Genomic DNA, 21711 nt, shown 5'->3' with positions numbered 1-21711 from the left:
ATCTCAGGGGTAGCCCTCCATCTACACAGTTGCAGAGTCTTAAGCAACCCTGCAGAAGAAAAGCTTTGCAGGGTTTGGGACCTGTCTTGTGGAGCCGCAGCACCACACCTACTCCTCTTTGTTTTGTGCTAATCAACAACACTGGAGCACGGGTCTTTGCTTTAAACATCCGGTCTGAGAGCAATGTATCAACAACTGTCCTTCTGCACATCTTGAAACCAAGTGTGCGAATGGTGTGAAGCTCAGATGGTACCTCTGGAGAAACCCTGGGTGATTTTTTGTTAGCCCATTACGTATCGGCACAACAGTTGTGTATGGAAAGTTGAGACAAAAATAAGATGTACCAGTATTGGGGCATTCCAGCACATCACAACCACATTTGGTGTTTACACTTGATGCCCCTCAGTGACAACCTAGGAATAGTAAAGCTACTTTCAAAGTGGTTATCCTGCGAGCTCTGGGAATATATCCTGGAAGCCAGTCAACCTTTTTCTGAAACAAATCCTTCAGCCAGCAATAAATATTTTCACTTACCTGTTGTTCTTTATGGATCAAATTCCAGAACTCCAATGGCACCAAGGGACCTTCTTGCAAAAATGTTCTGCGTCCAATTGTGAATATCATGAACTTGGCGCAGGGAATCAAATATTAACTTTGTGTTGATTCATGTACTCTTATTCTGTTGCTTTCCCTACTTCACAGCGTGTTGGGAACCCGGCTCATGTGACAAGCCACGCAAGAATACTGCTGGAAAGTTGTTGCATGTTGCAGCTTCAGAATTTCGAATTTCGGAATCCCTGACATGGGAGCCTACCTGAACTGGGCCTAAAGTGACACAAGGCCCCTAATCTATCAGTGAGGAAGTCTAGGAATCTGTTTGGGCCAAAGTATCTAGCTGATGGTCGGAATCCGAAACAGACCTGTTCAGCTTTCTCTCCTGGTCATCTGAGAAATAACAGATGGAAATAGGTAAGCAGGTCTAATCAACCCGCATATAACCAGGCTGCTCGCTGTCCGGAGCTTGGGAAGAATGCGCCAGTACCATAGAGCATGGCAGCCACGAATGGATGTAATCACAGGCCTTGGCCGTTGGATATTATTTAAATTATTAGTGATAGCATTTGACGAATAGAGAGGTCAAAGACACTAGAGAATGTCTTGCTGGAATCCCAGGAGATAGGAGCCTCCAGAAAGAGAAATCCACATCCTTACCAGGAATCACAACCCTTCTTGACACTGTTGACCAGGCAAAGAGAAAGTTATGCATTGCACTGAGCCCAGTCCTGGGGAAGGAGTACAATCAAAAGAAAGTGAGGGAAGCACACACTGTCTTTGTGAAGCCTCTTTTTTAAAGAAACCGACTTTTCCACCATAGAATCCACCCTGGTACCTTGCTTGGAATCATGTTTTGTGTTCTTGCCTTTACGCTGCAGATTCTAATCATGAGCAGTAGAATAATAATAATAATTTAGCATCTATATAGCACTACGAACCCTCAGGTATCTGAACACTGCTTAGTATTACCCACGGTGTGTGGTGCTTATTTATCGACCTCGGAAGAATGAAAGGCTGATTCGAACCTGCGTCAGCAGGTTCTTCACAGATTTCAATGCAAGCGCTCTACTCGCTGTGCTATCAGACCAGCTTCTTTCAGGCAGAAAACAAGTGAATTTCTTAGGTGTCAGAGCCTCTGGTTCCAGGTTTATGAAGGAAATACTTCTCAAACTCCAAAGGATGGACCTGTGATACTAGCCCATATTTTTTGGGAGGGATTCAGACAAAAGATTAATTAAACCAAGTTCAAACTACACCTCTAAAGGCCTGAACAGAGGTCTCACAATCCCTCTTCAGCAATAACCAAACTTGTTTTGTAAGATAGGAGGCCAGTACTAAAGGCTTGATGGTGGTCACACCATGCACATTGGTAAACTTCCCTTGTATTTGTTTGCAAGTAGATCCAAAACCCATATTCACTAAACAATTCACAGAAAGCCCCCAAACTGGAGAAGCACATTTCTGCCTGGCTTCAATAACCCCTCCAGCCACCCTCACTGAGTCAAATATTGAAACCTCCTTACCTACGTCTGAAGGACAGCATTTGAAGATAATATCTACCTTCCCCCAGGTACTGGTCTCTTTCCTTTTTGATTGCATATGCAGAAGACAACTCAGTTTTAATTGGACATGGTGGGATTCCCGCAAATAAGGGACACGACTGCATAGGATTTACATTCCCCCGGCACGTGAGGTAGCCTATGTGTGGGTCGTCTGTCAAAAAAGGACACTTACACAGAGAACATGCTAAGAAGCCAGTTAGACATGGGATGAGATCTTGGCAGCAAATGGTGTTACTGTAAAATAGAAAGAGAACAAAAGTAATCGGAAAAATTTAATTGAATTATTTTTTATTTTACTTACAAAGGCCAAAATGTGGGGGACCCCAAATCCCCCCCACTACTTAAAAGAAAAAAGCCTCTTTGAAGATACAACTGAGAGAGGCCGATAACAGGTAAAAGTATAACTATATTAACAAAATAGAAAGGGCAGTTTACTATCACGTCTGGAGATGGGTACAGTCAATCACTCTCAGACAGGACATGCCTGCCTTGCAGAGAAATATATTACAATGGACATTTAGGGGGAACCATGCAGAGGTGAGAAATGCAGTTCCACGCCCCCTCCACCCGCTGAGGAAACCATGTGGATGTCTTATCGCGGTCTAGCCCAAACAAACTCGGGCTTCCCATATGCATTTGCATTCTGGTTCTCCTTGTGCCAGCAATAGACTTTGCACGAGTAGAAAGCAGCATTTATGAGTCTCAGGGGGGCATTTGCTTACTTCATCACATGATTATCGGCTGTATAGACTTACCCCATTGTAGGGTTGTCCACTCTGTCCAGGCTCGGATTGTAGCACACTGTAGATCGCAGGTTGGAATTGTAGCCGGCTCCAGAATGACGGCCATGGCGAGGATCAAACCCCTCTTGTCCTGAGTGCAAAGAGAAGCAAGTGTGACACATAAGTAATCGGATATACAAATCCACAAATGAAAAGAGAAGAAATAGAACACATCCAACACCTTAAATTAGGAATGGCACCATAGGATCTTAACATTAGTGAGTGTCACAGTCAGGAGATTACAAGAGAGATGGGAAACAGCTAGTGCTCTTATTAGCGTCTAAAGCAAAATGCAGCCAGGTTCCTTATGGATGGTATAAAAGCTAATGTGATCCACCATAGTAAGACATCTCTAGGCTCCTTATATGAGACACCACATGGTCAGGGGCTTATAATACAGTTAGAATAGCCATTGTATTTACACATGTATAGAATACAGATAGATCACTCACACTGATGTCTGTGGTTAATATCCTGGCCACCAGTTGGGTGTCTGGGACGTGTGCAATGTGCCATGGTTCAGCATGCAAACCATGCCTTGCAAAGGCCTCTTGAATGTTGAAAGCTGTGATGACATTGGTTATAGAAATGGAATCCAGTCTTCGATGCAGAAATATGTAGTGGCTTGAATATAAAAAACATATCTAGACAGTTCTTGATTTAATATTGCTGAGTTCAACAAACTCGATCCTTGAATCTTAGTTTAGAATGCCACAGTGTATGTTCGTTTCAGTGAGAGGTGTGATAGGTTCACTTGTGGCAGAGACTAACACTTGACTCTATTTGTCTAATGTGATAGGTATGACATAGGCTCAGGTTTATTTGATCTTTTGGTTTTGATAATCTTTGCTCTTGTCCTGTGTCTAATGACTTCAGACTAGTTTGCCTGGATCTTTGGGACCTTTTAGTGTTTCTAAGCCATACAGCTATACTGCTACAGTATTGTATTTCTAAGTTCTTTTTAGGGTTAACCTGTACTTGTTCTTCCAGGCTTTTTATTGTGATGCCTCTAAGATTAATTCGGGTGGCTGTGCTTCTGTGTACCAGACATTGGGCTTCATTACAAGTATGGGGGGACCGGAAATAAGGGTGCAGACAGCAACGTACCGGCACCCTTCCCAGACAGCCATACGACAACGGATCACCCGGCAGGCCCCTACGGGCATGGTTGTCACGGAAGCACTGGCACCGTTAGCAACAGTGCCGGTGCTTCCGTGCACCTATTTCCATGGAGTCCACCTGGACTCCATGGAAATGGGGAATAACTGTTACCGCCACCACTTGTAATATCCAGGTGGCACTGGGATATCAGGCGGCAGTACAGCAGTTACGAGATTGCTGGAAATCTGCCACCTACGGACGGGTTTTCCGGCAACCCCATAATGAGGGCACTTGTCAGATGTTTGCTGCCTTCTAACAACCCTGTTTACCTTTTGCTGTTGCCCAGGTAATGCACCCATTTAGCTCTGGTAACTGAAATTGCTTGTGCTTAAATACTGCCACAACAATTAATTTCAGATTTCTCTATCTTTTTAGTCTTCAATCCAGTCTTGTGTACTTAATACATAGCATTTTGTAAGTGTTTAGCTGTCAACTCCTTCATTCAGTTACCTTTTGTAGAGATTGTCAGCTGTCCTTAGCATTTGTTACTGTAAGTAATTTGCCTCAGTTATTATTCCAAGTTGTATTTAGGTGCCTGCATAACTAGAATTACAATGTTTGTCCAGAGCTGTTTTCCACATATGTAGCTTCTAGCTGATGGAATCAGATGAACAATTCAGGTAAGTGATCCTTGGATTTGTTTAACAATATGTGGGTGCTATTTAAACTCTTTTGTACACACCACACATGATGTCTTTCATTTCATTCTGTCCCCTGTGGATACATTTTAGACATTGGGTTTTGCTTTACCTCTGAATGTCCCTTTGTCAAACCTGACTGGATCTTTAGTATGCAGTGCCTGCCGCCATGGGGAGAAGATTAACTACTTGTAACTGCCACATGCACACATTTTTATGATTTATCAACCAAAAAAGAACACAATATCAATGTCTGTAATTCTGAGTCTTGAACGCAGCAAATTGCTACTGGCCAGCTCTTTTTGTCAGTGCAAATCTTTATTGGAATAAATAAACATTACTATTCCATGAAACAAACAAAATCAATACCTTAATATATTTTCCAACGTTTGACAGAACAAAAAGAAAGAAAGGAAGAAAGAAAAAAGTGGGAAGAGGGGAATACATAGAGTACAGGACTGAAACACTAAAAAAACAGGAAATGGAGGAAAGGACAGGGACAAATAAAATAAAAATAGTCAAACAACTCTTTTGACTTCTGTTACAATCAGAATATTGTTAATACAATTAGTCTAAAATGAATACATATAATGGACATGATAAGTATTATAACTTTCCTATTTGTCTAGCAATGCTCATCTAAATCAAATTTAACACTTGGTGCTCTAATAGACTAATATTTGAAATTGATGTGATGTATCAATACTAAATATATAATCATGTTTAATCATTAATATTATATATATGGATCACAAAAAAAAGATATTAATAGGTAGTTGTTTTGAGATCAAAAGCTTACCTACATTGTAAAACATGAACTACTAATAATCAGGACATTGAAGAATCCTTAGAAAAACAGTGAGTTTGTGGTTTCCAGAAAATAGAATCTTATTTACGTTGGCTCATCAATCTTTAATACAACAATGAACCTCTCCTAGAAAAGTTAACCGACACCCACCAGGAGTGATCATCAGGAAGCAAATGACTGTTTTCCAGTTTGCGATAATTGAATTAATTCCGGCAGACATGACAAAATTAACTGAAATTTCTTGCAAACAGAAAAGATTAACTAATAGCATCAGCTTTACCAAGAACAGAAATCTGAATACACGTAGTTATTATTTTCCAAACTTTAATCCAGAATTCATTTGAAACTGGACATAGAAATCATACGCAATAAGTTGCCCACGTCTGTGTTATAGTGGCAACAAGTAGCAGAACTTGAGGACTTTAAAGAATGAGTTTCATTTAGGGTACAAAAAATTCTGAGCATCAAGATAAGATGCGCTTGTGACAGAACTGTAGGTCTCAATGATATATGTTGAAAGGGAGGAAGGGTCTTTTTGCCCCCACTGTACATTCCGCATGAAAGAAGTCTATTGCTCATCCCATCATGTGGAGACGTCCCCCTTGTCTTTCCTCTGATGACAGTCGAAGGAAGCCATTGGATGATACACTCAGACTCCATTTTGTGCCACCTCAGACTCCATCTTTTTACTAGGACACACAATGATCTCCACGAAGTCTTCTCCCCCCTCGTCCAGCGCTGCGCACAGCCAGCCCTGACACCCCCACCACCTCCTCCCCTGTCTGCGCTGCACCGGCCATTTTTTCACAGAAGTCCAGGCGCGAATTGTTGCAAACAGAAACAGTATTTTTTCTCTTCCTCTGAGCTCATTGCCCTGCATGTGTCAGGGGCGAATCTTGACTTGGGTACTCTTCCGTCTCCACAAACCTGCTCCTTCGAACCCCACCTTTAGAAATTATTGCCTGCACAACCTTTTGCACCTCTATTCTCCTTTCATGTAGCAGTTGATGAGACCCTTCCCCACGGACCACCCTAGATTGCCCCCAATATACCTAATCCTGTGTGATCATATATTCTCCATGGACTAACACCTATCAACCCATTTCTTTGAACCATGAGGTACCAAGGACGAATAAATCTCAGATCGAAACCCCTAGATAAGGCAGCTCGGAAGAAGGACCACCGCACCCCTGCCCCCTTAAAGGCCTGGGTAAAAGCAGGGGAATAGCTTGTGGGTTGGGTGCGAGTGAGATTGCGCGATTGCTGATTAAGGTGTTTTTCTTCTTCATATGGCCATTAGGTTTTTTTATATATAAGGGGGGGAAATAAGAGGAGATACGGGAACCTAGCTCCGGAAGGGGGTGGAAGGCGGCGCTGCATAGTACTGTCTCGACCAGTGCAGGATTATAAGTGAGGAAAAAGGAATAAGTACAAGTCGTGTATATTGAGTAGACTCAGAAAATAGTAGCAATCTTTTCTTTTGGTGGCGATAAAAGTTGTTTTTGGCCCAGAAGGGGCCAGGGTGCAGTGAATGCGGGGTGTAAATGGAGGGGAAAATGTTGCATTCTTGAACAAGGATTGAGAACATAAAGGGTTACTCTAAAATACATGTTTCATGTTTTCCGTTGTCAGGTCAACGTGTTAAGCGGTTTATGTTTCTACGTTTTTTTTGTGTTTTCCCGATGAAGTGGTGAAAAGTGAAATAAGGTGTGAACAAAATGTTTTGAAATTCAATTTGAAAGGTTTTATGCTAGAGATATAAAATGATTAATGCACTGACAGGGGTAACTGACGCACACACGTACGTACACACGCACGCACGCACACACCCAGACAATGGGAAGGAAGTATGGGAGCAGATACACCACTCCTGCACATCTGCCAACACCTCCCCTTGTATAGTGAGAAAATAAAGAAGTACCACGGGCAATGACTAACAGAGATTAAGGGGGAAGGGTCATCTCAAATATGGCCAGAAGGAGGGTCTTTGAATAAGACAGTTTTGGATCTTGTGACAACATACTTAATGGCCAAATACAAAGGGAAGCAGCTCCAAAATAGAAGGCAAGTATTGGACCGCTGGAGGATGTTTGAAGAAACACCTCCTGTGAAAAATATGGAAAGGGAGTCACAGCCTGCAGTGGCCACAACCGAGGAGGAGGGGGGTGGGGGGGAGAAGGAAGGAGAGGAACCTAAAAAGTTGTACCTGTTGCTGACAAAACCTGCTGAAGGATATTGTGACCCGCTGTATTTACCCTGACCAAGTGCACCAACTACACCGGCAGTAGCCCCCCTCCCCCTTATGACCTTAAGAGTCCATATGGCCCAACAAGCACACCCCCAGCCCACATGGGTCGCATCACCCGAAATATAGAAGTTCACATCACCAATACCCAAGTGGAATTGTCCCGACTAAGAGCCTTGTGTGACGACACACTACCGCTGCAAGGAGGAGGGCAGACACCGCCGCCGCCACCATCGAACAACCCTTCCATGATAACAGAAGATGAATGGAAGTCCGGGAACTTCCTCTTCCGTATTGATAGTACCCCGGTTAAAATAATACAAGTAGAGCAGGAAGGTGAGCAGGTAAGTGCGGGACAAAGTAGTGTGACATCCAATAGGGAAGAAGAATGTTGGAGCGATATTGATGAGTATGAGGAAGGAGCGACAGGAGTGGGCGTGCAAGTACAGTATCTGCCACCACAGGTGGGAGGGGAGGAGGCAGGGTGGCAATGAAGGCTCTGGAACAGGATGGGGAGAATGGCACTGTCAAAGAAAAAAGGAGCAAAGGTAAGTAAAGGGAGGGGGAGAACAAATCTACAGATGCCTCTCATCCACAAAGGGGCGGGAAGGCCTCACTACGTGCCCTGGGCGTTGATGGATAAAACAAATTTGTTGAAGGCGCTACCCCCGCTCTCCGGGGAGGGGCGGGAAAATGGATATATGCCTTTGAGAAAAACACTGCAGGGGTCCCTTAAGCTATAGGGGATGTTAAGAGCTTGCTAGTATCTGCAGTGGGTGATCAAACAGATGGAGTGTGGGTAAAGGCAGGGTTCCCGGGAGTATCAATGGACTGTGACCGGCACGATGGGGCATCATTCAATAATGTGAGAGCACAGGTGTGGGATGCACTGCGGAGAACCTTCCCTGACACCCCCGATTTACACTCAGTAATGCAATGTAATGCAATGCACAATGGGAGACGGAGAAGATGCTGTGCAGTTCATTCTTCGGGTGCAGGATATGTGGAGGGCGGACACGGGCACTGCCTGGGACTAGTCAACCTCCTGCTTTTACTTCATTATCAAAAGAGGCCTCCCGAAGGAGGTGCAGAAGGCCTTAGATAAAATTGCTCGGATAGAAGCCAAAGGTTGGCCAGAAATACAAAGCATCAAAGTACACCATTGTAGGAGGATCAAAGAAAGGCAGAAAGAAATTGCACAGAAAAGTTTGGCAGACGAAGCAAAACTCGTACAAAATAAGGTGGTGAAGGTTGCAGCAGTAACAGCCGCCCTACCCACAGAACAACTGGGAGACGGGAGGAGGAGCCAATAGCACTACATGCTAGAATGGAAGCCACCTGTGCAGCAAACAGGCAAGAACAATTAGCTGGAGAGGAGCAATACGGAGGGCCCCAGTGGCAAGGAAGACCTAGAAGAGGAAGGGTTGGGTACAGGGGACAGAGAGGGGGCTACGGAGGACAACGGCCCAGAGCAGGGGGTCAAGTGGCATTTTGGTCATGTGGTAGTGGGGCCATTTTACAAGGGAATGTCACACTCGTCCCATGGCGTATTAACCAAACACACAAAGGTTCAATAATGAACAGCTATATGGTCATCCCCACCCAGGAAGCCCGTATGGACTGCCCATGGAAGGTTACAGACAGGAAGAACAAACTGATGCCCGGTTCACACAAGGGCCCTGGGCACCCCCGGAGGGGACACAACAACAATTAACACATCAAAGTCAACTAGGGAACACACCCAGTAATCCTTTCGCCACCACCGCCAATGGCACACCAGCACCGTTTCAGAGAACAGCCATGATTGGGGAAAACGCCTTTTCTTTCCTGGGAACAAACACACACCCAGACTAGGACAGCCCACAGAGAGCACTTGTGTGTCCAGTCCTATCAACCACCCTATGTCCAGACAAGGAACCACTTGTGGGGGTGGAGATATGAGACACACAGTTCATCTTCATGGTGGACTCAGGAGTGGAAAAATCCTGCCTAATGGAAGGCAGGTTTCCGCTGTCGGGCAAAAATTTGGAAATGCAGGGATTTTCTGGGGCTGTGGTCACGGTTCCATACACGAAGGATTTGATATAAGGGGGAAAACAGCACCGATAAACCTGCTGGGGAGGGACCTTCTTAGCAAGCTCAATATGACTATTTCCTTCACTGAAAGAGGTATAGTCTGTTCAATGCCGGGAATATGCCCCCTCCGGGCAATGCTGTTGATTAACACGATAGCAAATGAAATAGCAGTCCGAGGGTTGCCCACCTATGCAGACATGTTTGTGTATGGGATACAGGTCCTGGCAAGAGTGGTGCCCAAAATAACACAAAAGAAATGGAGAGTACCTTCTGACTTTGTTTTCCCTCGAAACTGCCCCTGAAATATTACCAGGTACCATCCTCTCTCTAGATCAGGAAGTGCAAGTATAGCTCAGCAGGTGGCCCCACCCTTCACAAGGGAAAGTGAAACTGACACGAACTCTGCAGAAACAGACAGCCCCATAACAAAATGAATGCCCAGGGAGTTGGTGTATGTTCGAAGTTTTGTGAGGAGATGGCATTCTCCAAGATTACATGGCCCTTACAAGGTGGTATATTGCACCCCCTCTCCAGTGAAGGTTAAGGGCCTGAAATATTGGATACACCTCTTGGATGTTAGAAAAGCACATGGCAGCGTACTGCCAGAAGGGGAACAGCCAAATGAACAGGAAGCGGCTGTGTCCTGAAGGGATTCACTGAGCAGAAACAAAATATATGAAAATATTAGCAATATGTAAAAGTGTAAATAAAAGTACGACTAAATGATTAATGAGGAGATAAAATTGAACGATGATTAATTGGATATACATGTCTCTGTCTCTGTCTCTCTCTCTCTCTCTCTCTCTTTTATTTTAATGGAATAAAGTTTGTTTTGCATAACTGAAAGTGCACTTCACCCATTATATTTCACTCTGTAGGTACAAACATGGCAGAAATGAGGGCTCTCAATGACAATGCTACAAACATAGTTAGCAGTAGGGGAAGTGTTAGTGCTACTACAGCGTATTCGTATGAATGTGGCCTCTACTTCACGGCCATTGTTTTTTCAACTATATTATTGTGCCTAGCACTTTACTGGTCCATATTTGTTATTTTAGAGGGCATAAAAGAAGGGGGGAATGGGGCAAAACTGGTGCAAAAAGGAACCCACTTAGAATGGGATGGGTTGAAATTGATGTGGGCCCACAATGTCTCCAAGAACCTTACCCCTCTGCACAAAAATCGTACAATAAAAGCCCCACAGGTTGAATATTCAATAATGAATACCGATGAAAATGTACTTAATGCTTACAATGAAGATACTCTAATTTCTGATGTATTAATGTTGTCATATGCTCACCCACTAACAACCTTTGAACCTACCTTAAACAGCAATTACATGCACTTTAGGTCCCAAACACCCACGCCAAACACCCATTTTACCACACAGTATTGGCAAAATAATCATGGTCAAAATGAAAAGATGATTTTAGGAATTTTTCCTATTCGCTATCAAAGAATTATGAAGCTACACAATGGTCTAGGGCGGAGTAACAGACGGAAAGGGAGGCGGAGCAGAAAAGGTATGATGCATACCATGGCCTGGGGTTGGATGCAGTGGAAGACCCCCGTCACCCAGATAAGTCTAACAAATGGTACTCTGATATGAGCACCATGGGTAAACAAGCAACTAATGAGAGTTGCTATGTGTGTTCCCTGATACCTCACGCATCAGGAATACCTAAGGTTCCAATTCCCCAGGGAACCCCCATAGCAGATGCCTCATCTTGCACTTTGTAGAATTCGAAGTACCTTCCAAGTACACACAGTTGCATTACAACTGCTCCAGAACGTGAAAACCTGCTACAGCAAGCCTCAAGGAGTACTGTGTGTAAAATAATCATTATTTTGTCATAAAAGGGACAATGTTTGCTGAAAACAAATGGCAAGAGGACACAGTGATGTGCAAGGCGGAAGCACTACGAGGACTGTCAGAAGAAAAATGTCAATGGGTCAAGAAAACATGCATTCAGGTTTGTTCTCAGCACATTGCCAAACTGACATGGGTAACACCTCTCGAAAAGCCGATCAAGATCCTAAGTGAAGTGTGTAATGAAGTAGCAGTGTACACAACACACCTGGACCAGCAGGTAAGACTATGCAAGTTTATTGGCAAGATAGTTCATAGGAAAACATTGGCACGTCTCATCAGCCTAGCAAGCACCTTCCAACTGTCCCACATGGGACACCAGTTCAGATCATAACACAGACACTGACATTCCACAGTGACCTCACAGCACACAAACACTGCATACTGACATCACCACATTCAGGGAGCCAGTGATGTCACTTTCAAGCCAAGCCTACATTACATCAAAGTGCAATACGAACTTTGTATCCATGGAGAAGGGAAGGTGACCATGCGGTCAAACAAACATTGCAACAAAACACTTCCCTCCCACTGTCATGGAGAGGTACTTGTGCCCAGGCCACGCTGCATTCGGCCCTGACGGTGATTCCGGAGAGTCATGTCCTGGGGGAGAGGGTGCTCGCCAGAATGCCTCCAGCACCCCAGTCAACAACCGAAGAACCCCCCACATACAATGTGTTGTCGGAGGTTAAGCTACCAGACAGAGTGTCATGCAAAAGAAGGGCATCAAATTACCTCTCTAAAGACTCTTCTGAACTTTTGCCACAAATACCGGACCAGTTTAAGCTGTTCAACTCAGCAGAGAAATGTTTTGCATCACTCATACCAAGCATCCAGGCACGAGCAAACACCAAATGGTTACAAATAGTGAGGTGGGAGCTTATCCAGTTAGCAAACGACAATGAAGAAGGGTTTAATGTCATCAAGGTGGAACTCAGAGCCCTCCAGTTGATGACCTTGCAAAACCGTTATGTCTTGGACCTCCTCACAGCAATGGAAGGCAGTGTTTGCCGATAAATTGGGAGTGCATGTTGCACATTCGTGCCTTCTGCAGATGCCGACAATGAGACATTATCACACGTGATAAGTGTAGTACACAACTTCGGCAAAAGCATGAAGAAGGAAGGTAGTGTGCAGCAAAGTGACTGGTTCAGCACAGTTTTTGACTTTGTACCATCCTGGTTCAGGACTGCAATGAAGCTACTAGTACCAATCATAGTATTTTTGCTGCTGATTTTCTGTGTGTGCCATGTAGGGGTTCGATGCTGTGCAAAATCCACGCCTAGTAGTGCAATGATGATGGTGACAATGGGCAGCCCAACAAAGGTGCCTCATGACGTGAAAGACATACAAGTGCAAACAGGAGACAACCAGGAGCCCAAATACTGCATGACAGCAGTGTACAACACAGCGGACAGAGTGGATAATTTGTGGCATACAACTATCAAGGAGCCCCATGAACTAGAATGGTATAAGGAGATGTGGGTAGATTCAGCGGGTCGATGGTGGGTGTATCTATATGACCTGTACTCCTGATGAATACGCAAGAAGGGGTCAAAGCCTGAGATCTGTGTGCAGGGCTTGGATGCCAATAAAAGGAACTACAGCTTGGGATGAAGCAGTAATGGAGGCAGAAGAGAATAGGCGCACAAACAACCAAGGTTATTTGTTACATTAGGAGTAATGAAAGTGGGGAATGTAAGGGAGGAAGGGTCTTTTTGCCCCACTGTACATTCCGCATGAAAGAAGCCTATTGCTCATCTCATCGCGGGGAGACGTCCCCCTTGTCTTTCCTCTGACGACAGTGGAAGGAAGCCATTGGATGATACACTCAAACTCCATTTTGTACCACCTCAGACTCCATCTTTTTACTAGGCCGCACAATGATCTATAAGAAGCCTTCTCTCCCCTCGTCCAGCGCCGCGCACAGCCAGCCCTGACACCACCTCCTCCCCTGTCTGCGCCGCAATGCCCCTTTCCTCATTGGAGGACCCGGGCATGAATTGTTGCAAACAGAAACAGTATTCTTTTTCTTCCTCTGAGCTCATTGCCCTGCGTGTGACCGGGGAGAATCTTGACTCAGGTACTCATCCGTCTCCACAAACCTGCTCCTGCTCCTTCGACCCCCACCTTTAGAAATTATTGACTGCACAACCTTTTGCCCCTCTATTCTCCTTTCATGTAGCAGTTGGTGAGACCCTTCCCCACAGACCACCCTAGATTGCCCCCAATATACTTAATACTGTGTGATTGTATAGACTCCATGGACTAACACCTATCAACCCATTCGTTTGAACCATGAGGCACCAGGGCGAATAAATCTCAGATCGAAACCCCTAGATAAGGCAGCTGGGAAGAAGGACCACCGCACCCCTGCCCCACAAAGACCTGGGTTAGGAATGTGTATATGTTTGCCCACAATTTATGAGCGACCCCTCATTCCGGTATAAGTTTTATACCCTGCATTACTCTTTGTATGCCAATAATTATTGTGTAGTTTAGATTAGCTAGAACAATTGCATCTTCTGGACCCAGCCTGACCTTCACCCCGCGGAGATGAGCCCAGCTGATCCATGTGCCCACAGACCGCCCAAGCTGCAGCCAGTGGCGTCGCTAGGGAGGGTATGGGGGGGTCGGGCCCCCCTGTGAAACCCTGTGCGCCCCCTTGTGCCCCCATGCCTAAGACGACCAGTGACCATGTTCTCCCCCAACTTTTGTCTGTGCCCCCCTACTTTTGTCTTTAGCCCCCTCTGTGCCCCTCCTAAATTTGATTCCTGGCGACGCCACTGGCTGCAGCAACCAATTGGAGTATGGCACTGTTTGTTGTTACATACTGAGCCATAGGGGGCCACCAATGCACGTGGCTATGTTACACTGTATGTCGTGATGTGTGCTCTGCGTGCATCATTTACCTGATATAAACTTTGTTCAACTTGCAATCTTTCTCCTGGTCTCATTCCCTACGGGGGTGTGTCCATTTATTCTGGGTTTGGGATCTGCATTTTGGGGAATGGCCGCCTTCAATAGATGAAGTCACATTTATACTGTTAAAAGGTCCATGAAAGGTTACTTGAAAGGAGTCTTTCTGACGTTGGCCCACCCAATCCCTTCATAGCTATTAGTAGGAGTATTGAATTTTTCACATTCAATAGCGGTTACAAACGAGGTCGCCCAGAAGAACAAAAATAACTGTTTTAGAATTTGCTCATTCCTTTAACACCACCATTAACAGGTAATGATATATAAGCACTATACCTATTGAAGAGTTCCTGTACTCCTTACCTTGATAGCTTCCAGGTTGATGCAGTAAACTGGAACCAGGGACTACAGAAAGAACACCTTCCAAAGGCAAGGGAAAAAAGTAGTGTCTTTCTCGTGGTGTGAAGGACAGTGAACCCACTGACCAAAAGAATGGGGTACCTTTCAACAGGCAATGATCTGGTATAAGAGAGTAAAATGCACCAGAAAGAGAGTCAAAAGGTAGCATCTACGGTCTTGGCACATGGGAATGGGGAGGGTGAACCTGATCCAGTGATCAGGGAATTTTGAGTATGTTGTCTCTGGGATTAATAAAAGGAAGGTCCATGACATTGAAACCTAGGCCCGGAAACCCAGATTGTTGCTTCATTGACGAGGCACCAAATGGGCTATAAGGGCTGGGTGACAATGCGAGAACCCGTAAGAAGAGGAGGCAAGCAAGAAAACTGCTGGGTGATTTGCTCGCCCCCTCCCCTTTGCACAAGGGTAAAGTCACAGCTGGTGTGGAGAATGTGCCGTCAGCCCACATGAAGATCCGTTGAAGGAAGGCGAAAGCTGGTGAAACCCTCACTAGAAGGAAGAAGCAGGCAAACCATAGTGGGCACTGTCAGTCCTCCCACCCCTGGGTGCAGGAAAAGCTTTGGCGGCTGAGGAGAAAGCCAGGAAAAGCTTCAGTCTGTGAGGAGAACAGGGCGTGGCCCATATGCAGAGCTGCTAAAGGAAGGCGCACGCCGGCGCTGAGAGACTGCGGGAGGAAGAGCAAGAAGGCCTTCCGGGCCTTGGATACGGCTTCACAGGGACACTTAAAACTCAGCAGCACAGGATACATCCCCAATAGAATAATCCTGGTAAGGCTAGCGCTCGCGAATGTGCGGAAGGTACAACAGCAGAGACTACACTTACAGTATATTGTAGGTGCATCCCCCAGTCTGATGCCACACAGTTAATGGTGGTAAGAGGTGGAGAGAGGGAGATAAGGACAAAGGGCCAGTTTGGTTACCCGTAGGAGCCTTGGAAACTGAAGAACTGCTGGTACATTAAGAAATTGGTGCAACTATTAGGAAGAATTCCCCCATAATGGAGGGAGGGCAATCCGGAAGAAACAAACAAAGGGCCTAAAATTGGAGGTATTCCTAAGACAAAATAGTTAGAGCCAGCTATGATAAATGACTGTGGTGAGGCTGAAAGGTAGGAGTAGGAGAAGAGCCCTAGGCGCACAGAGACAATTAGAGCACTAATTAAACAGGCAATTGAGTTAATAATTTAAAGTGGCAAAACTATAATATATTGAGAAGGGAAGAATCGACTCATACCCTGGAGGGGAAGATTCCCTTAGGATGAGAGACGTGGAGGAAAGCATATTTTATATAAGTGGGTGATGCCTCCCAGATACCAAGACCCAAGGAAAAGGGCATATCGGAAAAAAGAAGACAACCCCAAGCAGACCAGGAAGGACAAATAGAGCGTTGTTGGAAACAGAGTGGGGAGGCAAAGACAGAGGCTAAGAAAGAGGTAGAATAACAGAAAGGGGATACCATGGAGAGTGGGGAAATGGCTTTTAACAAGGAGGATTTGAAAGAATGCCTTAGCTAAATGGAAGGAAGAATTACAAATAACTTTCAACAACAGTTTACCGCATTAAGAGAGGACCTAAGAAATTAATTGACGGAAGTCAAGGGTGAAATGAAAGAGCTGGGTGGAAGACTGGATGTAACTGAGCAAGGCCTAGCAGAGATATCGGATGAAGTAAGCCAGAATAGTGAACTATTAGACCAATTGGCCAGAGCCTCACATAACCTATTATTATTAGGGTGAAAGGCTTAAGTGACTCAGTTCTGGAGGCGGATTTAAAGGGCACGGTTCAACAATGTTTTGGAAACTTACTAACGGAAGTACCGCCGGAGGGCTTTGGAATTGATCATATCCATAGAGTGAGCCCTAGGAGGAGAGAACCAGGGGAAAGGCCTGGATACATTCTTGTTGCTCTTAACTTCATACAGATCAAAACATAACATTTAGCATGCAGCAAGAATGGAGGGCAACATCACAGTGAATAGGACACAAGTTCAACTGTATACGATTTGGTCCTGGCAATGTTGCAGAAGTGTAGAGACATGGGACAGGTGACACGCGCTTTGATCTCAAAACAGATTTCATATAAAAGGATGTTTCCGTTTGGGCGGCTCTTCATCTTGGAAGGAGTACAATATTGTATAACAGCATGTGCTGAAGGGTTGGCACTGTTGAACTTGGAGGAAGAAGAAGGTCATGGAGAGAGACGGTCGAGGCTTTCCTCCCAGCGTGGAATGAGACAACAGGAATGGTCCATGGTGAAAAAGGGGGAAGAGGGGCGAAATTGAAAGGCCTGTTGGAGGGAGGGCAAGGGGGCGGTACGGAGGGAGTTGGGAAAGGGGTATTTTAGGAGAGAAAGGGGTGTTTGCATAAAAAGGGAAATGGAGAGACATAAGAGGGCGGGATAGTTAGGATGCCAGGAAGAGCATGCTGGCGGAAATTGTCTTGGAATCTGAGGGAAGTGTTAGGATGCTTCCCTACTGTTGTGACCTTAGCTAATGTAATAGGCCCTAGCCTTGGGGATGGCCCCCAAGGATATCATAGGGTCTTCTGTCTGGTCCTGAGAGGGACTGTATGGGGGTTTTGGTTGGGGATGTTGGGTGGAGGTGTGAGGGGCAGAGGAAGTGAGAAGATGGCTGCTATTACTAAAATAAAGGAACACATTTAACAGTAAAGTGGTTGTTTATTTAATGCCTTGCTTTCAAAGTAATATCCTATAATGTTAGAGGGTTGAATTCCCCTGTCATTTGGAAAAAGGCGGAAGCATTGTTGAAAAAGGAAAAGGTGGGCATTGTCATGCTGCAGAAGACACATATTAAGAAGGTGTCATGCCTGGCCAATACTGGGGAACTCTCCCGTGACCCCTTCTCACCTCTTTCTTCCGACAAGTTGGTCGGGGTCTCCGTTGTTTCCTTTCTTCGGAACTTCTTTTCTCCTTGGCGCTTCTGGGTCTTGACCTTCTTTTTGTGAAAATAAGGACAAGCTCCACAGGAGGCCACCAGCCTCCGGAGCAGGGAAAAAGCTCTTAGAACCAAAAAACCTTGCTGTTAAGTGTCCAATGATTCACGAATGGTGATCCTCTTGGTACAGCAAATTGTTCTGGTTGTGGAGGCAGGATGATTCTGACAGTTTCAGACTGATGAGTTCTAACAGCGGAGGCTGGGTAGCAGATTCAAGGGTTTGGGCAGACCGTAGGGATGCGGACTGAGCAAGGAGAATATCAGGTAATAGACCGGAAATTAAGGATATATTGAAAAGAAATGCCAGAACGGCTGCAGAAAGTGCAGAAGACCAGTAAGGTAAGAACAGTCACAGACGATGAAATTAACACCTTCCGTAGAGAAAATACATCAAGCAGAGATTAGCGGAAGTGCCAATGAAAGTAAAGAGAGAGAGCGTACCTTGTACAGCGGGTACCAGCCGAGGGGGGACTCTGTGAAATGGAAGTCTCACGAACGCGTGGCGGAAGGTGGAGACCGGAGATTAGTAAGGCAAGAGAAAGACAAAGGCAAGACAGGAACAACAGGGGAAAAGTTCAAAAACACACGAACGCTAAGGAGCAGGAGAGAACAGCTAGGAGAGCTGCAGGGGGTAGGAAGTACGATACAATGCACCGAGTTGTGGCTACGGCGTGTTGTTATAGCAATCTGCAACTCGGTGCCATGTTGGGAGAGGACTAGAATGCGTACAGTCTTTTTCGGATAGCTGTTCCCAAAACCTGATTGGGGACGTGTGGTACAATGCATTCTCCATGTGTGCAACAACCGCCAGGGCTGCCGCATGACAGAAGGGGGGGAATGCTGGGGTGAAGACACAGTCATTCTCACAAATCTATCAATCTAATGCAATGGGGAAGACCTCAGGGGTTATGATAGGATTTACAGACACACACGAGTTACAGTGGAGCGGTCCCTGGTGGAAAAGGAGGGGAGATATCTTTTTTTTGCTGTACAGTTGGGATATACACAAATTACCCTGGCAACAGTATAGGTGCCTAACACAGGACAGGTGGGGTTCCTAAGGGAGGTGGTAGCTAAATTGGAGGACTTCGTAACGGGTTAAATAATATTTGCAGGAGATTTCAATTTGGCATGGGACACTATGGTAGATGGAAGTGGGGGTGCGGGGAAAGGCACGGTGCTCCCTACACGGGGGAACCTATAGCATTATGTGCCCAATGGGACAAACAGAGGGCAAAAATGGAGGGGGGCCTAGAAGAGCATCTGCGAGAGACTCAACAAGCTATAGCGAAACATAGGACGAGGGCCTTAGGTAAAAGGCTGAAGAAATTACATATCCATCTAGAACTATTACGGGCTCGAAGGGCTGAGAGATCTATCTTGATGACTAAACAGAGGTATTATGTACAGGCCAATAAGGCCGTTATGCTGCTAGCTCAATAGTTGAAGGGATCAGAGGCAGCTAAGATAGTCCAGCGGATACAGCAACCCGATGGACTGCTAACAACCAAATTGGTGGCTATAACAGAAACCTTTGCCCAATTTCACGAAACATTATACGCGTCAAATCACCCTGACACACTGGATGTACAACGCTACTTTTTAGATGTATCTTTGCCAAGGATAATGGCCACAGGGTGGACGGGAAGAATTAGAAGGGGACATGTAGGAGGAGAGGGTATAGACTGCAATAAGAGCATGCCATTGAACAAAGCGACGGGACCGGATGAGTTCACGGCAGTTTGTTAGAAAAAATATGCAAAACAACTGTCCCCAAGATTGGCAGAATTGTCTATTGTGATAGTGACAAATGGGGGGGGGGGGTAACACCGACTATGACAGGGGCAAAAGTGGTAGTATGTGAGTCTCTTGCTCATTTTCAGGTCAAGTGCATATATTGTATCTGTCATATTAATGTTGCAATTTATGCCTTTTAGGTTCAGTGCACTTTGGCAACATGTATGTGCTTCTGAGGGACATATGGGAAAGACCTACCAAAGAACCCTCCATCTGTGTTGATCACCTACTACTGCACTGCACACCTAATACTGCACTGCCAAGAAGGCTTCCAAAAATTGTCAATTTGAATCTGCTGGCTACTTTCTCAAGTTCTTTTCACAAGACCAGATGAACCAACTGCCTATAACGGTACACCTCTCTGGCTCAATGACAATGCTGGCTATACCAGTGTGGATGTTGCTTTAAAGCTATATAATTTGGCATGAACCAGAACAATTTGTCCTGCACCTTTTTTTTCAAAGGAAGGACTTTTTCAAAAATCCACAAATGGATCCACTTTCCACAGGGACGGGTCCTGCCCTCTTCTCTACGCCCGTCCCCTCCCGCTATTCCAGTTCCTGAAGCTTTCACAAGCCTGGACCCTTATTGAGCCCTCTGTCTCAATTTATCAGTGGGAAGTGTTATTTTGTTTAGCTTGGTGGGGTTGCCAATCCCACCAGAGGCCAAACTATTAATCCTTGCTACGCCCTCTCTGTCTTTCTCCCTGAGTCTTTCAGCGTTGGCATTACAGTTTCTATGCCCATGTTGATAACGCTTTCAAACTCTGTAGCACATGTCTGATGACTGCCCCCAAGCTCAGACACTTAAGTTGCCACCACCTGCTTCCTAGTATTCTATTTGCATTTGCATTTGATAAATTCATAATGCGCCACAGACAGAAAGAACAGTATTAAGGCACATGACTTGTAAAACATCTGTTATGGAAAGAAAAAAAAAGATCATGGATTAGCAAAAGAGACAGGTTTTGATGGCTTTATGCAATGACAGAGGATTGTCTGTAGAACGAATCTGAAGCGGAAGAGCATTCCAGAGTCCATGGGTTAAACAGAATATCTACGATGACCTCTAAGTACAAACTGATGAGACTTCGAGATTACAAGAAGGAACTGGTCTGTCGAGCGTAAATGTCTATTTGGCATGCAACATTGAATTTTGTTGTGAAGGTAGTGGGGAGCAAGTCCATGTAAACATTTAAAAGTGAGACAGAGGACTTTAAGAGCATTCCAAGCTCTTACAGGTAGCTAATGCAAGGGTTTGCCAAACATAGTGACTGAGTCACTTCGTGAGAGCTGAAATATCAAACGAATCGCTGAATTTTGAACTTTGTCAGTTCATTGAATTTGATAGTCAGGAATACCCAAATAAAACGTGCTATAATAATAATTCTAGGAGTTGATCAAGGAGCCAACCGCCAAAGGGAAATATTCTAGATCGATGGACAGAGGTTCCTCTTAGTAGAAATAGTGTGTAAAAAGACGATTTTAACAATTGATTTATTCAAGCATCCAAATTAAGGTTTTCAATAAAGACCTAAATCCTTAACCTTAAGAGAAAAACTCATAGGTATTGAAGGCAATTCCGTTTTTACGCACACTCCAGAGTGAATACAACCCTCTAGGGAAATAAGCAAGGATATAGCGTTGCAAGGATAAACAAGGTTTAATATTACAGAACACAAATATCAGCAAAGGACTCTGCTGCTCGAGAATGTTCTGGTTAATTTTAGTGGAAGCAGATGCATAAAAAGCAGTGTGATGTCATCACATACAGTACAAATTAGCGCCACTGATTGGCACAACCATATACATGGGCCTGCTCCATAGGGGATGCCAGGCTACAATTGGTTGGTTTCTCCACAGTATATCAGGCTCCACGTGGGTCAGCTGGGCTCATCTTTTCCCCGGGTGAAGGTCGGGTTGCTCAC

At 45.0% G+C, this 21711-nt stretch overlaps 1 protein-coding gene across 4 annotated transcripts in view; it reads right to left on the bottom strand.

The window, feature by feature from the left end:
* SAXO4 (stabilizer of axonemal microtubules 4) overlaps positions 1-21711 on the bottom strand; it is a 438314-nt gene that overhangs the window by 258796 nt on the left and 157807 nt on the right. For all 4 annotated transcript variants that reach the window (XM_069623878.1, XM_069623881.1, XM_069623879.1 and 1 more), the window contains one exon: positions 2873-2990. In XM_069623878.1, coding sequence (XP_069479979.1) covers positions 2873-2990 — 118 coding nt within the window. The remainder of the gene's footprint in view (positions 1-2872; positions 2991-21711) is intronic.

The sequence above is a fragment of the Ambystoma mexicanum genome, chromosome 11 (assembly GCF_040938575.1).
Source record: "Ambystoma mexicanum isolate Mex_15411 chromosome 11, UKY_AmexF1_1, whole genome shotgun sequence".
Classification (NCBI taxonomy): Eukaryota; Metazoa; Chordata; class Amphibia; order Caudata; family Ambystomatidae; genus Ambystoma; species Ambystoma mexicanum.
The sequence above is the reverse complement of the archived record's forward strand: the minus strand, read 5'-3'. Positions and strand labels throughout refer to the sequence as shown.